This window comes from Cervus elaphus, chromosome 1 (assembly GCF_910594005.1).
Source record: "Cervus elaphus chromosome 1, mCerEla1.1, whole genome shotgun sequence".
Classification (NCBI taxonomy): domain Eukaryota; kingdom Metazoa; phylum Chordata; class Mammalia; order Artiodactyla; family Cervidae; genus Cervus; species Cervus elaphus.
This window is the reverse complement of record NC_057815.1, coordinates 96,666,112-96,680,323: the sequence shown is the minus strand read 5'-3', so window position 1 is coordinate 96,680,323 and position 14,212 is coordinate 96,666,112. Positions and strand designations below refer to the sequence as shown.

The following is a 14,212-nucleotide window of genomic DNA, read 5'->3' as shown; positions in this document are numbered from 1 at the left end:
CATTTACAGTTTACTCCCCATGAAGATGATCAAATAGCCTCATCTTGTATTTGCCTATCTCGTCACAGGTGCCGCTCACGTTGACTCCCCAGTTGATGGAGAACCTTTCAGAGGTGACTGAATTCCTTCTCATGGGGTTAACAGATGCTCTAGAGATGCAGATCCCTCTATTTACAACCTTCACTCTCATCTACCTCACTACTCTGGTTGGGAACCTTGGGATGATCGTGTTGATTCTGTTGGACTCTCGACTTCACACGCCCATGTCCTTTTTCCTCGGTAACCTCTCCCTAGTGGACTGTGTTTATGCCTCCTCTGTTACTCCTAAAGTAATGGCGGGGATTCTCACAGGAGATAAGATTATATCCTATGATGCATGTGCTACCCAGATGTTCTTCTTTGCAGCCTTTGTCACTGTTGAAAGTTTTCTCCTGGCCTCAATGGCCTTTGACCGCCACGCGGCCGTGTGCAAACCCCTGCATTATACCACCACCATGACCAGAGGGATGTGTGCCTCGCTGGTCACCAGCTCCTATATCTGTGGACTCTTACAATCTTCCATCCATGTTGCCCTCACTTTCCACCTCTCCTTCTGCCATTCCAACGTGGTTAATCACTTTTTCTGTGACATTCCCCCACTGCTGGCTCTCTCTTGCTCTGATATTTACACAAATGAGATTGTGCTCTTCACACTGGCAGCGTTCAACTCCTTTTTTGCTCTTTTGGTTATCTTGGGCTCATACCTCTTCATTTTTATTGCTATCCTGAGGATGCGCTCATCTAAAGGACGCCAGAAGGCCTTTTCCACCTGTGCCTCCCACCTCACCACTGTCTCCATCTTCTATGGGACCGTCATCTTCATGTACTTACAGCCCAGCTCCAGCCACTCCATGGGCACAGACAAAATGGCGTCCGTGTTCTACACCATGGTCATCCCCATGCTGAATCCACTGGTCTACAGCCTGAGGAACAAAGAGGTCAAGGGTGCCTTTAAAAGGGTGGTTGGGAAAGCAGTCTTCACTAGGCTTAGCTTACTAATTGGAAACCACATGTGAAACTTTTATTGGACTTCTGTGGCCAAGAATGCTGTTTGAAGGTTAATTCTTTCTTGTCTTTTATTTCTTTGAGCAGTTCCTTCCCAGACAAAACTGACTTTATTCACTCTTCATGACTGTAACTGGGTAGAAGAAATTCCGGACATCCCTTTCCAGAAATATAACATTGCTTCTGTCTTAAGATAAAGATTATAATCCTTGATACTGTAGGATCCCACATTACATCAGTCTGTTGGTTTAAGGTGCTTTGCAGGTAACTCTTATAGGTGATTTACATTAGAGTTCCATTTTCAATTGCTAGAATTAAGAGAACTCTATGAATCTTCCACACAGCACAGGGGCATGGTTCTTAGACATTTATACTCCTAACAGTTGTCATGAAAGACTGCTGAAAAAATAGAATTTAGGGATCTAATCCAGATAATATAACTTAGCATACTTCTGGTAGAGCTCAGAAACCTTTTGAATTATGCCCCATTATCCATGTGTACATGGATCCTGAACTTAGATAGTGCTCGCTTCGGCAGCATATATACTAAAATTGGAATGATACAGAGAAGATTAGCATGGCCCCTGCGTAAGGATGACACGCAAATTCGTGAAGTGTTCCATATTTTTAAAAGCAAAAATAAACAAATGGGACCTAATGAAACTTAAAAGCTTTTGCACAACAAAGGAAACTATAAGCAAGGTGAAAAGACAGCCCTCAGATTGGGAGAAAATAATAGCAAATGAAGCAACAGACAAAGGATTAATCTCAAAAATATACAAGCAACTCCTGCAGCTCAATTCCAGAAAAATAAATGACCCAATCAAAACATGGGCCAAAGAACTAAACAGACATTTCTCCAAAGAAGACATACAGATGGCTAACAAACACATGAAAAGATGCTCAACATCACTCATTATTAGAGAAATGCAAATCAAAACCACAATGAGGTACCATTACACGCCAGTCAGGATGGCTGCTATCCAAAAGTCTACAAGCAATAAATGCTGGAGAGGGTGTGGAGGAAAGGGAACCCTCTTACACTGTTGGTGGGAATGCAAACTAGTACAGCCACTATGGAGAACAGTGTGGAGATTCCTTAAAAAACTGGAAATAGAACTGCCATATGACCCAGCAATCCCACTTCTGGGCATACACACCGAGGAAACCAGATCTGAAAGAGACACGTGCACCCCAATGTTCATCGCGGCACTGTTTATAATAGCCAGGACATGGAAGCAACCTAGATGTCCATCAGCAGATGAATGAATAAGGAAGCTGTGGTACATATACACCATGGAATATTACTCAGCCATTAAAAAGAATTCATTTGAACCAGTCCTAATGAGATGGATGAAGCTGGAGCCCATTATACAGAGTGAAGTAAGGCAGAATGATAAAGACCAATACAGTATACTAGTGCATATATATGGAATTTAAAAAGATGGTAATGATAACCTTATATGCAAAACAGAAAAAGAGACACAGATGTACAGAACAGACTTTTGGACTCTGTGGGAGAAGGCGAGGGTGGGATAGTCTGAGAGAATAGCATTGAAACAAGTATACTATCAAGGGTGAAGCAGGTTTTCGAGGAGCCAAGATGGCGGAGGAGTAGGACGGGGAGACCACTTTCTCTCCTACAAATTCATCAAAAGAATAACTGAACTGCAGAGCAAACTTCGCAAAACAACTTCGGATCGCTAGCTGAGGTCATCAGGCGCCCAGAAAAGCAGCCCATTGTCTTCGAAAGGAGGTAGGACAAAATATAAAAGATAAAAAGTGAGACAAAAGAGCTAAGGACGGAGATCCGTCCCGGGAGCTCTTAGGCGGCATTGCTTGGGGTAGGGTCCGGCCCGAGTGCCCTGAGGACAATCGGAGGGAACTTCTGTGAGTTTCCAACTTGAACTGTGGGAGACCAAAAGAGAGAGAGTAAATTAACCGGCCCGAACACACTGCCGGCCGTTCGCAGAACAAAGAGACCGAGAGGGTCCAGAGAGGAGCTCGCAGGCTGCGGACCGGCCCAGCCCCGCCCCGCCGGAGGCAGGGGGGAGGGGAAGGTCGCGGAGAGACACAGGCCGCAGGCACCCGACCGGCGCAGCGGGGACTGGGGCCGGGGACGCGGAGGGCGGAAGGCGGGGACGCGGAGGGCGGAAGGCGCGCACGCCGGACTGGCGCCAGCGGAAACTGAGACTGGGTCCGCGGAAGGGAGTGGGCACGCCACACCTGGGTAGAGTGCGCCTACCAAGCCCCTGGCTGCCTGGACCGCTCTGACGGGGAAGGCACAGAGAGGGGGTGCAGCTTTTCCTTCCGCGCTTTTGTGGAACACCCGAGGGCTGGAACCTCGCGCAGCGCGGGGCGCGCTCCATATAGACCGGCCGGGAGCCTGAGCAGCACAGACGGAGAAAGCAGCCCCAGCCCCTCCTGGCAGCCCCAGCCCATCCCCGCGGCGCAAGCCTGTCCCCACAGCGCAAGGCCCTCCCTGCCCCGCAGAGCGACGGAACTAGCTACCTCAGTAAGAGTCCACCTCCGCCCGCCTGTGTCAGGGCGGAAATGAGGCTCTGAAGAGACCGGCAAACAGAAGCCAAATAAACAAAGGGAACCGCTTCAGAAGGGACTGGTGCAACAGATTAAAATCCCTCTAGGAAACGCTGACTACACCGGAGGGGCCTGTAGATATCGAGAAGCGTAAGCTGGAACGAGAAGCTATCTGAAACTGAGCCGAACCCACACTGACCGCAACAGCTCCAGAGAAACTCCTAGATATAATTTTACTTTTTTCTCTTTTTTTTTTTTTTTTTAATTTTTTTTATTTTTTTCTTTTTTTTCTTTTTTCTTTCTTCTCTTTTATTTTCCTTTAAAATCCCCTATTACTCCCCCATTACTCCTTAACTTTCATTTCCACAGACTTTTACGATTTTTTAATTAGGGGGAAAAAAAATTTTTTTTTTTTCTTTTTTCTTTTTTTTCTTTCCTTTTTCTCTTCTATTTTCTATTTTTCTTTTTCTCTTATTTCTTTTAAAGTCCTCTAGTACTCCTCTACTACTCCTTAATTTTCATTTTCAATACACTATAACCTTACAAAAAAAAAAAAAAGAAGAGAAGCCCTATTTTTAAACCGAAGATTATTCTCTCCCAATCTTGACTCTCTGTTTTCTACCTCAGAACACCTCTATTTCCTCCTTTCCCCTTCTCTTCCCAATCCAATTCTGTGAATCCTTGTAGGTGACTGGGCTACGGAGAACACTCTGGGAACAGACAGCTGCATAGATCTGTCTCTCTCCTCTTGAGTTCCCCTTTTTCTCCTCCTGTTCATCTCTATCTCCCTCCTCCCTCTCCTCTTCTTCATGTAACTCTGTGAACCTCTCTGGGTGTCCCTAACGGGGGAGAATCTTTTAGCCATTAACCTAGAAGTTTTCTTATCAGGGCTGTATAGTTGGAGAAGTCCTGAGACTACAGGAAGAATAAAACTGAAATCCAGAGGCAGGAGACTTAAGCCCAAAACCTGAGAACACCAGAAAACTCCTGACTACATGGAACTTTAAGTAATAAGTGACCGTCCAAAAGCCTCCATATCTACACTGAAACCAACCACCACCCAAGAGCCAATAAGTTTTAGAGCAAGACATACCACGCAAATTCTCCAGCAACGCAGGAACATAGCCCTGAACATCAACATACAGGCTGCCCAAGGACACACCTAACACATAGACCCATCTCAAAACTCATTACTGGGCACTCCATTGCTCTCCAAAGAGAAGAAATCAAGTTCCACGCACCAGAACACTGACACAAGCTCCCCTAACCAGGAAATCTTGACAAGCCAATCATCTAACCCCACCCACTGGGTTAATCCTCCACAATAAAAAGGAACCACAGACCTCCAGAATACAGAAAGCCCACTCCAGATACAGCAATCTAAACAAGATGAAAAGGCAAAGAAATACCCAACAGGTAAAGGAACATGAAAAATGCCCACCAAGTTAAACAAAAGAGGAGGAGATAGGGAATCTACCTGAAAAAGAATTTAGAATAATGATAATAAAAATGATCCAAAATCTTGAAAACAAAATGGAGTTACAGATAAATAGCCTGGAAACAAAGATTGAAAAGATTCAAGAACTGTTTAATAAAGACCTAGAAGAAATAAAAAAGAGTCAATTAAAAATGAATAATGCAATGAATGAGATCAAAAACACTTTGGAGGGAACCAAGAGTAGAATAACGGAGGCAGAAGATAGGATAAGTGAGGTAGAAGATAAAATGGTGGAAATAAATGAAGCAGAGAGGAAAAAAGAAAAAAGGATCAAAAGAAATGAGGACAACCTCAGGGACCTCTGGGACACTGTGAAACGCCCCAACATTCGAATCATAGGAGTTCCAGAAGAAGAAGACAAAAAGAAAGGCCATGAGAAAATACTCGAGGAGATAATAGCTGAAAACTTCCCTAAAATGGGGAAGGAAATAGCCACCCAAATCCAAGAAACCCAGAGAGTCCCAAACAGGATAAACCCAAGGCGAAACACCCCAAGACACATATTAATCAAATTAACAAAGATCAAACACAAAGAACAAATATTAAAAGCAGCAAGGGAAAAACAACAAATAACACACAAAGGGATTCCCATAAGGATAACAGCTGATCTATCAATAGAAACCCTCCAGGCCAGAAGGGAATGGCAGGACGTACTGAAAGTAATGAAAGAGAATAACCTACAACCTAGATTACTGTATCCAGCAAGGATCTCATTCAGATATGAAGGAGAATTCAAAAGCTTTACAGATAAGCAAAAGCTGAGAGAATTCAGCACCACCAAACCAGCTCTTCAACAAATGCTAAAGGATCTTCTCTAGACAGGAAATACAGAAAGGTTGTATAAACGTGAACCCAAAACAACAAAGTAAATGGCAACGGGACCACACCTATCAATAATTACCCTAAATGTAAATGGGTTGAATGCCCCAACCAAAAGACAAAGATTGGCTGAATGGATACAAAAACAAGACCCCTATATATGCTGTCTACAAGAGACCCACCTCAAAACAAGAGACACATACAGACTAAAAGTGAAGGGCTGGAAAAAAATATTTCATGCAAACGGAGACCAAAAGAAAGCAGGAGTCGCAATACTCATATCAGATAAAATAGACTTTCAAATAAAGGATGGGAAAAGAGACAAAGAAGGACACTACATAATGATCAAAGGATCAATCAAAGAAGAAGATATAACAATTATAAATATATATGCACCCAACATAGGAGCACCGCAATATGTACGGCAAATGCTAACGAGTATGAAAGAGGAAATTAATAGTAACACAATAATAGTGGGAGACTTTAATACCCCACTCACAACTATGGATAGATCAACTAAACAGAAAATTAACAAGGAAACACAAACCTTAAATGACACAATGGACCAGCTAGACCTAATTGATATCTATAGGACATTTCACCCCAAAACAATCAACTTCACCTTTTTCTCAAGTGCACACGGAACCTTCTCCAGAATAGATCACATCCTGGGCCATAAATCTGGTCTTGGAAAATTCAAAAAAATTGAAATCATTCCAGTCATCTTTTCTGACCACAGTGCAGTAAGATTGGATCTCAATTACAGGAAAAAAATTGTTAAAACTTCAAACATATGGAGGCTAAATAACACGCTTCTGAATAACCAACAAATCATAGAAGAAATCAAAAAAGAAATCAAAATATGTATAGAAATGAATGAAAATGAAAACACAACAACCCAAAACCTATGGGACACTGTAAAAGCAGTGCTAAGGGGAAGGTTCATAGCATTACAGGCTTACATCAAGAAACAAGAAAAAAACCAAATAAATAACCTAACTCTACACCTAAAGCAATTAGAGAAGGAAGAAATGAAGAATCCCAGAGTTAGCAGAAGGAAAGAAATCTTAAAAATCAGGGCAGAAATAAATGCAAAAGAAACTAAAGAGACCATAGCAAAAATCAACAAAGCTAAAAGCTGGTTTTTTGAAAAAATAAACAAAATTGACAAACCATTAGCAAGACTCATTAAGAAACAAAGAGAGAAAAACCAAATTAACAAAATTAGAAATGAAAATGGAGAGATCACAACAGACAACACTGAAATACAAAGGATCATAAGAGACTACTACCAGCAGCTCTATGCCAATAAAATGGACAACTTGGATGAAATGGACAAATTCTTAGAAAAGTATAACTTTCCAAAACTGAACCAGGAAGAAATAGAAGATCTTAACAGACCCATCACAAGCAAGGAAATCGAAACTGTCATCAAAAATCTTCCAGCAAACAAAAGCCCAGGACCAGATGGCTTCACAGCTGAATTCTACCAAAAATTTAGAGAGGAGCTAACACCTATCTTACTCAAACTCTTCCAGAAAATTGCAGATGAAGGTAAGCTTCCAAACTCATTCTATGAGGCCACCATCACCCTAATTCCAAAACCAGACAAAGATGCCACAAAAAAAGAAAACTACAGGCCAATATCACTGATGAACATAGATGCAAAAATCCTTAACAAAATTCTAGCAAACAGAATCCAACAACATATTAAAAAAAATCATACACCATGACCAAGTGGGCTTTATCCCAGGAATGCAAGGATTCTTTAATATCCGCAAATCAATCAATGTAATACACCACATTAACAAATTGAAAGATAAAAACCATATGATTATCTCAATAGATGCAGAGAAAGCCTTTGACAAAATTCAACACTCATTTATGATCAAACCTCTCCAAAAAGCAGGAATAGAAGGAACATACCTCAACATAATAAATGCTATATATGACAAACCCACAGCAAGCATCACCCTCAATGGTGAAAAATTGAAGGCATTTCCCCTGAAATCAGGAACAAGACAAGGGTGCCCACTCTCACCACTACTATTCAACATAGTGTTGGAAGTTCTGGCCACAGCAATCAGAGCAGAAAAAGAAGTAAAAGGAATCCAGATAGGAAAAGAAGAAGTAAAACTCTCACTGTTTGCAGATGACATGATCCTCTATATAGAAAACCCTAAAGACTCTACCAGAAAATTACTAGAGCTAATCAACGAATATAGTAAAGTTGCAGGATATAAAATTAACACAGAGAAATCCCTTCCATTCCTATATACTAACAATGAAAAAACAGAAAGAGAAATTAAGGAAACAATACCATTCACCATTGCAACAAAAAGAATAAAATACTTAGGAGTATATCTACCTAAAGAAACAAAGGACCTATACATAGAAAACTATAAAACACTGATGAAAGAAATCAAAGAGGACACAAACAGATGGAGAAACATACCATGCTCATGGATTGGAAGAATCAATATTGTCAAAATGGCTATTCTACCCAAAGCAGTCTATAGATTCAATGCAATCCCTATCAAGCTACCAACGGTATTTTTCACAGAACTAGACCAAAGAATTTCACAATTTGTATGGAAATACAAAAAACCTCGAATAGCCAAAATAATCTTGAGAAAGAAGAATGGAACTGGAGGAATCAACCTGCCTGACTTCAGACTCTACTACAAAGCCACAGTCATCAAGACAGTATGGTACTGGCACAAAGACAGAAATATAGATCAATGGAACAGAATAGAAAGCCCAGAGATAAATCCACGAACCTATGGACACCTTATCTTTGACAAAGGAGGCAAGGATATACAATGGAAAAAACACAACCTCTTTAACAAGTGGTGCTGGGAAAACTGGTCAACCACTTGTAAAAGAATGAAACTAGAACACTTTCTAACACCATACACAAAAATAAACTCAAAATGGATTAAAGATCTAAATGTAAGACCAGAAACTATAAAACTCCTAGAGGAGAACATAGGCAAAACACTCTCCGACATAAATCACAGCAAGATCCTCTATGACCCACCTCCCAGAATATTGGAAATAAAAGCAAAACTAAACAAATGGGACCTAATGAAACTTAAAAGTTTTTGCACTACAAAGGAAACTATAAGCAAGGTGAAAAGACAGCCCTCAGATTGGGAGAAAATAATAGCAAATGAAGCAACAGACAAAGGATTAATCTCAAAAATATACAAGCAACTCCTGCAGCTCAATTCCAGAAAAATAAATGACCCAATCAAAACATGGGCCAAAGAACTAAACAGACATTTCTCCAAAGAAGACATACAGATGGCTAACAAACACATGAAAAGATGCTCAACATCACTCATTATTAGAGAAATGCAAATCAAAACCACAATGAGGTACCATTACACGCCAGTCAGGATGGCTGCTATCCAAAAGTCTACAAGCAATAAATGCTGGAGAGGGTGTGGAGAAAAGGGAACCCTCTTACACTGTTGGTGGGAATGCAAACTAGTACAGCCGCTATGGAAAACAGTGTGGAGATTTCTTAAAAAACTGGAAATAGAACTGCCATATGACCCAGCAATCCCACTTCTGGGCATACACACTGAGGAAACCAGGTCTGAAAGAGACACGTGCACCCCAATGTTCATCGCAGCACTGTTTATAATATCCAGGACATGGAAGCAACCTAGATGCCCATCAGCAGATGAATGGATAAGGAAGCTGTGGTACATATACACCATGGAATATTACTCAGCCATTAAAAAGAATTCATTTGAACCAGTCCTAATGAGATGGATGAAGCTGGAGCCCATTATACAGAGTGAAGTAAGCCAGAAAGATAAAGAACATTACAGCATACTAACACATATATATGGAATTTAGAAAGGTGATAACGATAACCCTATATGCAAAACAGAAAAAGAGACACAGAAATACAGAACAGACTTTTGAACTCTGTGGGAGAATGTGAGGGTGGGATATTTCAAAAGAACAGCATGTATACTATCTATGGTGAAACAGATCACCAGCCCAGGTGGGATGCATGAGACAAGTGCTCCAGCCTGGTGCACTGGGAAGACCCAGAGGAATCGGGTGGAGAGGGAGGTGGGAGGGGGGATCGGGATTGGGAATACATGTAACTCCATGGCTGATTCATATCAATGTATGACAAAACCCACTGAAAAAAAAATTAAAAAAAAAAAAAAAAGGTGAAGCAGACCACCAGCCCAGGTTGGATGCATGAGACAAGTGCTCAGGGCTGGTACACTGGGAAGACCCAGAGGGATGGGAAGGGGAGGGAAGTGGGAGGGGGGATCAGGATGGGGAACACATGTAAATCCATGGCTGAATCATGTCAATGTATGGCAAAAACCACTAAAATAAAAAATAAATAAATAAATAAAAAGAACTTAGATAGTGAGAATGTCAATTGTAAATCTGGATAATGAGGGATATTACATGAGCTAGATCTATTTTATTCCTGAATCTCAGGGAGAAAAACATGCTTCAAAAGGCTGACATATATCCATATCTATTCCTTACCTGAGTTCTAATAGATGAAATTCATATAAGAGTCTGGCCAGGGAGAACGGCCTGTATTATTGACAAGCTTCCCCTGTATTTCAGATGAGCTTGGGGTGCAGATCACACTTTGAAAACTGTTTCCCTAGAACAGTGGTTCAAAAGCATCATTACCAAGCCAGCAGCATCAGCATGACCTGGGATTTTTTTAGAAATGCCAATTATAGGAGCCCTCATCCCAGACCCACAGAATCAAAACTCCAGGAGTACAACCAAGCTATCTGTGTTTTTTAACAAGCCCTCCTGGTGATTCTGAAGCAGGCTCAGCTTTGAAAACCAACGCATTCAAGCAACCGAGAAACACTTAGCCTACTGCAGTGGTTCTCAAACTCAGCTGCACATTCCAATAACCTGGGGGAGATTTTTAAAATACTACTGCCTGGATCCCACTTCCAGGGAGTATGATATAATATTATGATTTAGCAAAACGATCTGAGATAAGACCTGGGCACCAGGAGATGGTAAAATGCAGTCACTTCCCTGGAGCCTGATATATACAAAAGATTAGGACCAAAAAAGAGGTAATATTCGTTTAGAATCTAGTACCTTTCCAAGTATTGCATATGCTATCTCATTAAGGTCTCACGCTAACTCTGAGAGACTCAGCCAGGTAGGGAGGAGGAATGGAGTGTCAGATTTGGGTGCATGGGTAATGGGTGCTCAGTTGCTCAGTCATGTCTGACTCTGCAATGCCATTAACTGTAGCCTGCCAGGCTCCTCTGTCCATTGGGTTCTCCAGGCAAGAATACTGGAGTGGGTTGCCATTTCCTCCTCCAAAGAATCTTCCTGACTCAGGGATCGAACCGGCATCTCTGGCGTCTCCTGCATTGTAGGCAGATTCTTTACCACTAAGCCGCCTGGGAGGATGTGGGTAGATGGTGACAAAGTGAGAATTTTAAGTCTTTGGAATCCCAAAGCAAATCCTTTCCAGCTTAGTTCAGCTAACAATTGTTTAATACCAGGGCAGACTGTAGGGCACATAAAGTATATTAAGACAAAAAAAAAAATCTTTTTATCAAAGAACACTAGTCTTCTCAGTATAACAAAACTATCTTTTTTAAATTGAAGTGTAGTTGATTTGCAATGCTGTGACAATTTCTTCTGCACAGCAAAGTGATTTAGATAGTGTAATTATCTTTATAACTAAGACATTAGAAGGCCTGAAAGAGAACGTCAGAATATTATTAATCTAGCATCTTTCTTGAATCTGCTTAAATCTCCTTCCTTGTTGAGATACTCTGAAGACTGCCCGAATCCCCATCACTTGATCATAGGTCTCAGTAGGAGCGCATTAAACAACATGGTTTTTGAGGTCATCAGAGGTATAGAAAGGGGACTGAAACCCGTGTGCTCTGTCCATGTGTTGCCATGTTCTTACAATCAAGCCCTGTTAACTGAGAAGACTTGTCGTCCCCACTTTCTAGAAGTTTTGAACTGCATAATTCAAAGCTTCACTTGGGTAAAAAGTTAAGCTAGAAAATGTGCATGCTCCAGTGAACATCCGAGTTTAAGAGGACTGAAGACCACAAACCTTAAAATATGATATGCTCACCTTCATCAATTCCCAAAGGTACCATCGCCTCACTGAGAAGACAGGAAAAGAGCAGTAAAAGACAAATGCACGCCCAGAATGCCTCCACGCCCTGACCTTTGACGTCCTGATGGGTTGATGTGTGGCATTACTCAATCTAGTGCGGCACACACAGCAGACAAATTCAGACACCAATCTGACCACACTGAACCCTCGGTGTTGGACAACAATGGAACGCGATAACAGTTCATCCATCTCCAGTCAAATACGCTACCGTAACTTTTTTAATATGAGTGATGAACATGTATTAATGCAACTGAAAGTTTCTGTCTGGACTATTTCTGAAAATGGAGGTTGCTCTAGACTGAATATCTATGTGTCACCAAAATTCCTATGTTAAATCCTAGTGCCCAATGTGAGAGTCGTAGGAGTCGGGGTCTTTGAGGGGAGGCAGATCCGGTGTCTGGGGGAGCCTCCATGAGTGGGCTTAGTGGTCTCCTGAAAGAGACCCCAGGGAGCTCTTTTGTCCCTTCCACCATGTGTGGACACAGCAAAGAGACGGCAGCCTATAAACCAGTGCCTTGATCCTGGACTTCCTAGCCTCCAGAACTGTGAGAAATAGGTCTTTATTGTTAATAAGTCACCCAGTCTGTGGTATTTTGAAGCATGGGTAGACCCAGATGGAAGCCTTAGCTGCAGCAGAATGAGATCAAACCTTCCCCAAACTGCTGTGACTTTGATTCTAATAAGACCTTGAACTCAGGATAACCAATGAGGAGAAATACTTTTAGGCAGACTGCAGAGGAATTAAATAATTTCCTTATTCTTCATTCTGGAGAAGGAAATGGCAACCCACTCCAGTACTCTTGCCTGGAAAATTCCCTGGATGGAGGAGCCTGGTAGGCTACAGTCCATGGGGTTGCAAAGAGTCAGACACAACTGAGCGACTTCACTTTCACTTATTCTTCATTCAGAGGAGTTCAATCAAGCTAAAATGGAATTTATTCTAGTTAAAAAATTCTCTCTGAAATTGACATCTAATGGGAATTTTACACTCCTGAGACTGGGATGGGCTCATACATCAGCTCTCTCATTCTTTACCAGGCTTGGGTTTTTATGAGTAATCAAATGTTTATTCAATGAAAAAAAAAAATGGATGGATGAGGATATGTGTGCCTGTATGATAACATTAGTTAGTAAACAAACAAGTGACTGAACTGAGGTTGAATGAATGAGTCAGCACCAAGTTGGGTACCTAATGGCCAATTACAGAATTCCAGATCTTCTCTTTCTGTTCCCAAAGAGAGGATATCTCTCAGATCATCCCATAGAGTTGTCTCTTCCATCATCCCATAGAAGTACAAACCATGCTCCTTTTTACTAACTAAACCCAGCTGGAGTTGGGATATTGGTTAATCACTTTGCTGACAAAGATTCATATAGTCATAGCTATGTATGGTTTTTCCAGTAGTCATGTATGGATGTGAGAGTTGGACCATAATGAACACTGAAGAATCGATGCTTTTGAACTGTGGTGTTGGAGAAGACTCTTGAGAGTCCCTTGGACAGAAAGGAGATCAAACCAGTCCATCCTAAAGGATCGGTCCTGAATATTCATTGGAAGGACTGATGTTAAAGCTTAAGCTCCAATACTTTGGCTACCTAATGCAAAGAGCCGACTCATTGGAAAAGACCCTGATGCTGGAAAAGATTGGGGGCAGGAGGAGAAGGAGGTGGCAGTGCATGAGATGGTTGGATGGCATCACCAACTCAATGGACATGAATTTTAGCAAACTCCAGGAGATAGTGGGCTTCCCTGATAGCTCAGTTGGTAAAGAGCTATCAGTTGGTAAAGAGTTGGTAAAGCGCCTGTAATGCAGGAGATAGTGGAGGACAGAGGAGCCTGGTGTGCTGTAGTCAATGGGGTCACAGTCAAAGACAACTTAACAACTGAGCAACAACAATGGTTTAATGGGATAATACATTTTATATACTTAGTACAGTGCTTGGTGTATTATAAAGAAGAAAGATTAAGTATTTTTTATTTTATCTTTAGCAAAATTAGAAGAGAGAGAATCAGAATTATATCTCTCTGCCTTTCTCCAATTTCAGCACCACTTAATTTTATTACTCCTCTCTTTCACGTTCTTGGACTTCATGAACCAGATCTATGTTCTTATACTACCTCCATCCAAGGATATCTTCCTGAGGCC

General features: G+C 41.5%; 1 protein-coding gene and 1 non-coding gene across 2 annotated transcripts; both read left to right on the top strand.

Annotated features, from left to right (window-relative positions):
* The first annotated feature begins 95 nt into the window (after positions 1-95).
* LOC122703339 (olfactory receptor 5B12-like) lies at positions 96-1,241 on the top strand. The gene is made up of 2 exons (XM_043917555.1): positions 96-1,013; positions 1,212-1,241. Exons 1-2 carry the CDS (start codon positions 96-98, stop codon positions 1,239-1,241), a joined length of 948 nt encoding a protein of 315 aa, XP_043773490.1.
* A 325-nt stretch (positions 1,242-1,566) lies between these two features.
* Positions 1,567-1,673, top strand: LOC122703921. Its single transcript, XR_006343667.1, has one exon. It is a non-coding gene; the product is annotated as a U6 spliceosomal RNA (small nuclear RNA).
* Positions 1,674-14,212: the final 12,539 nt, after the last annotated feature.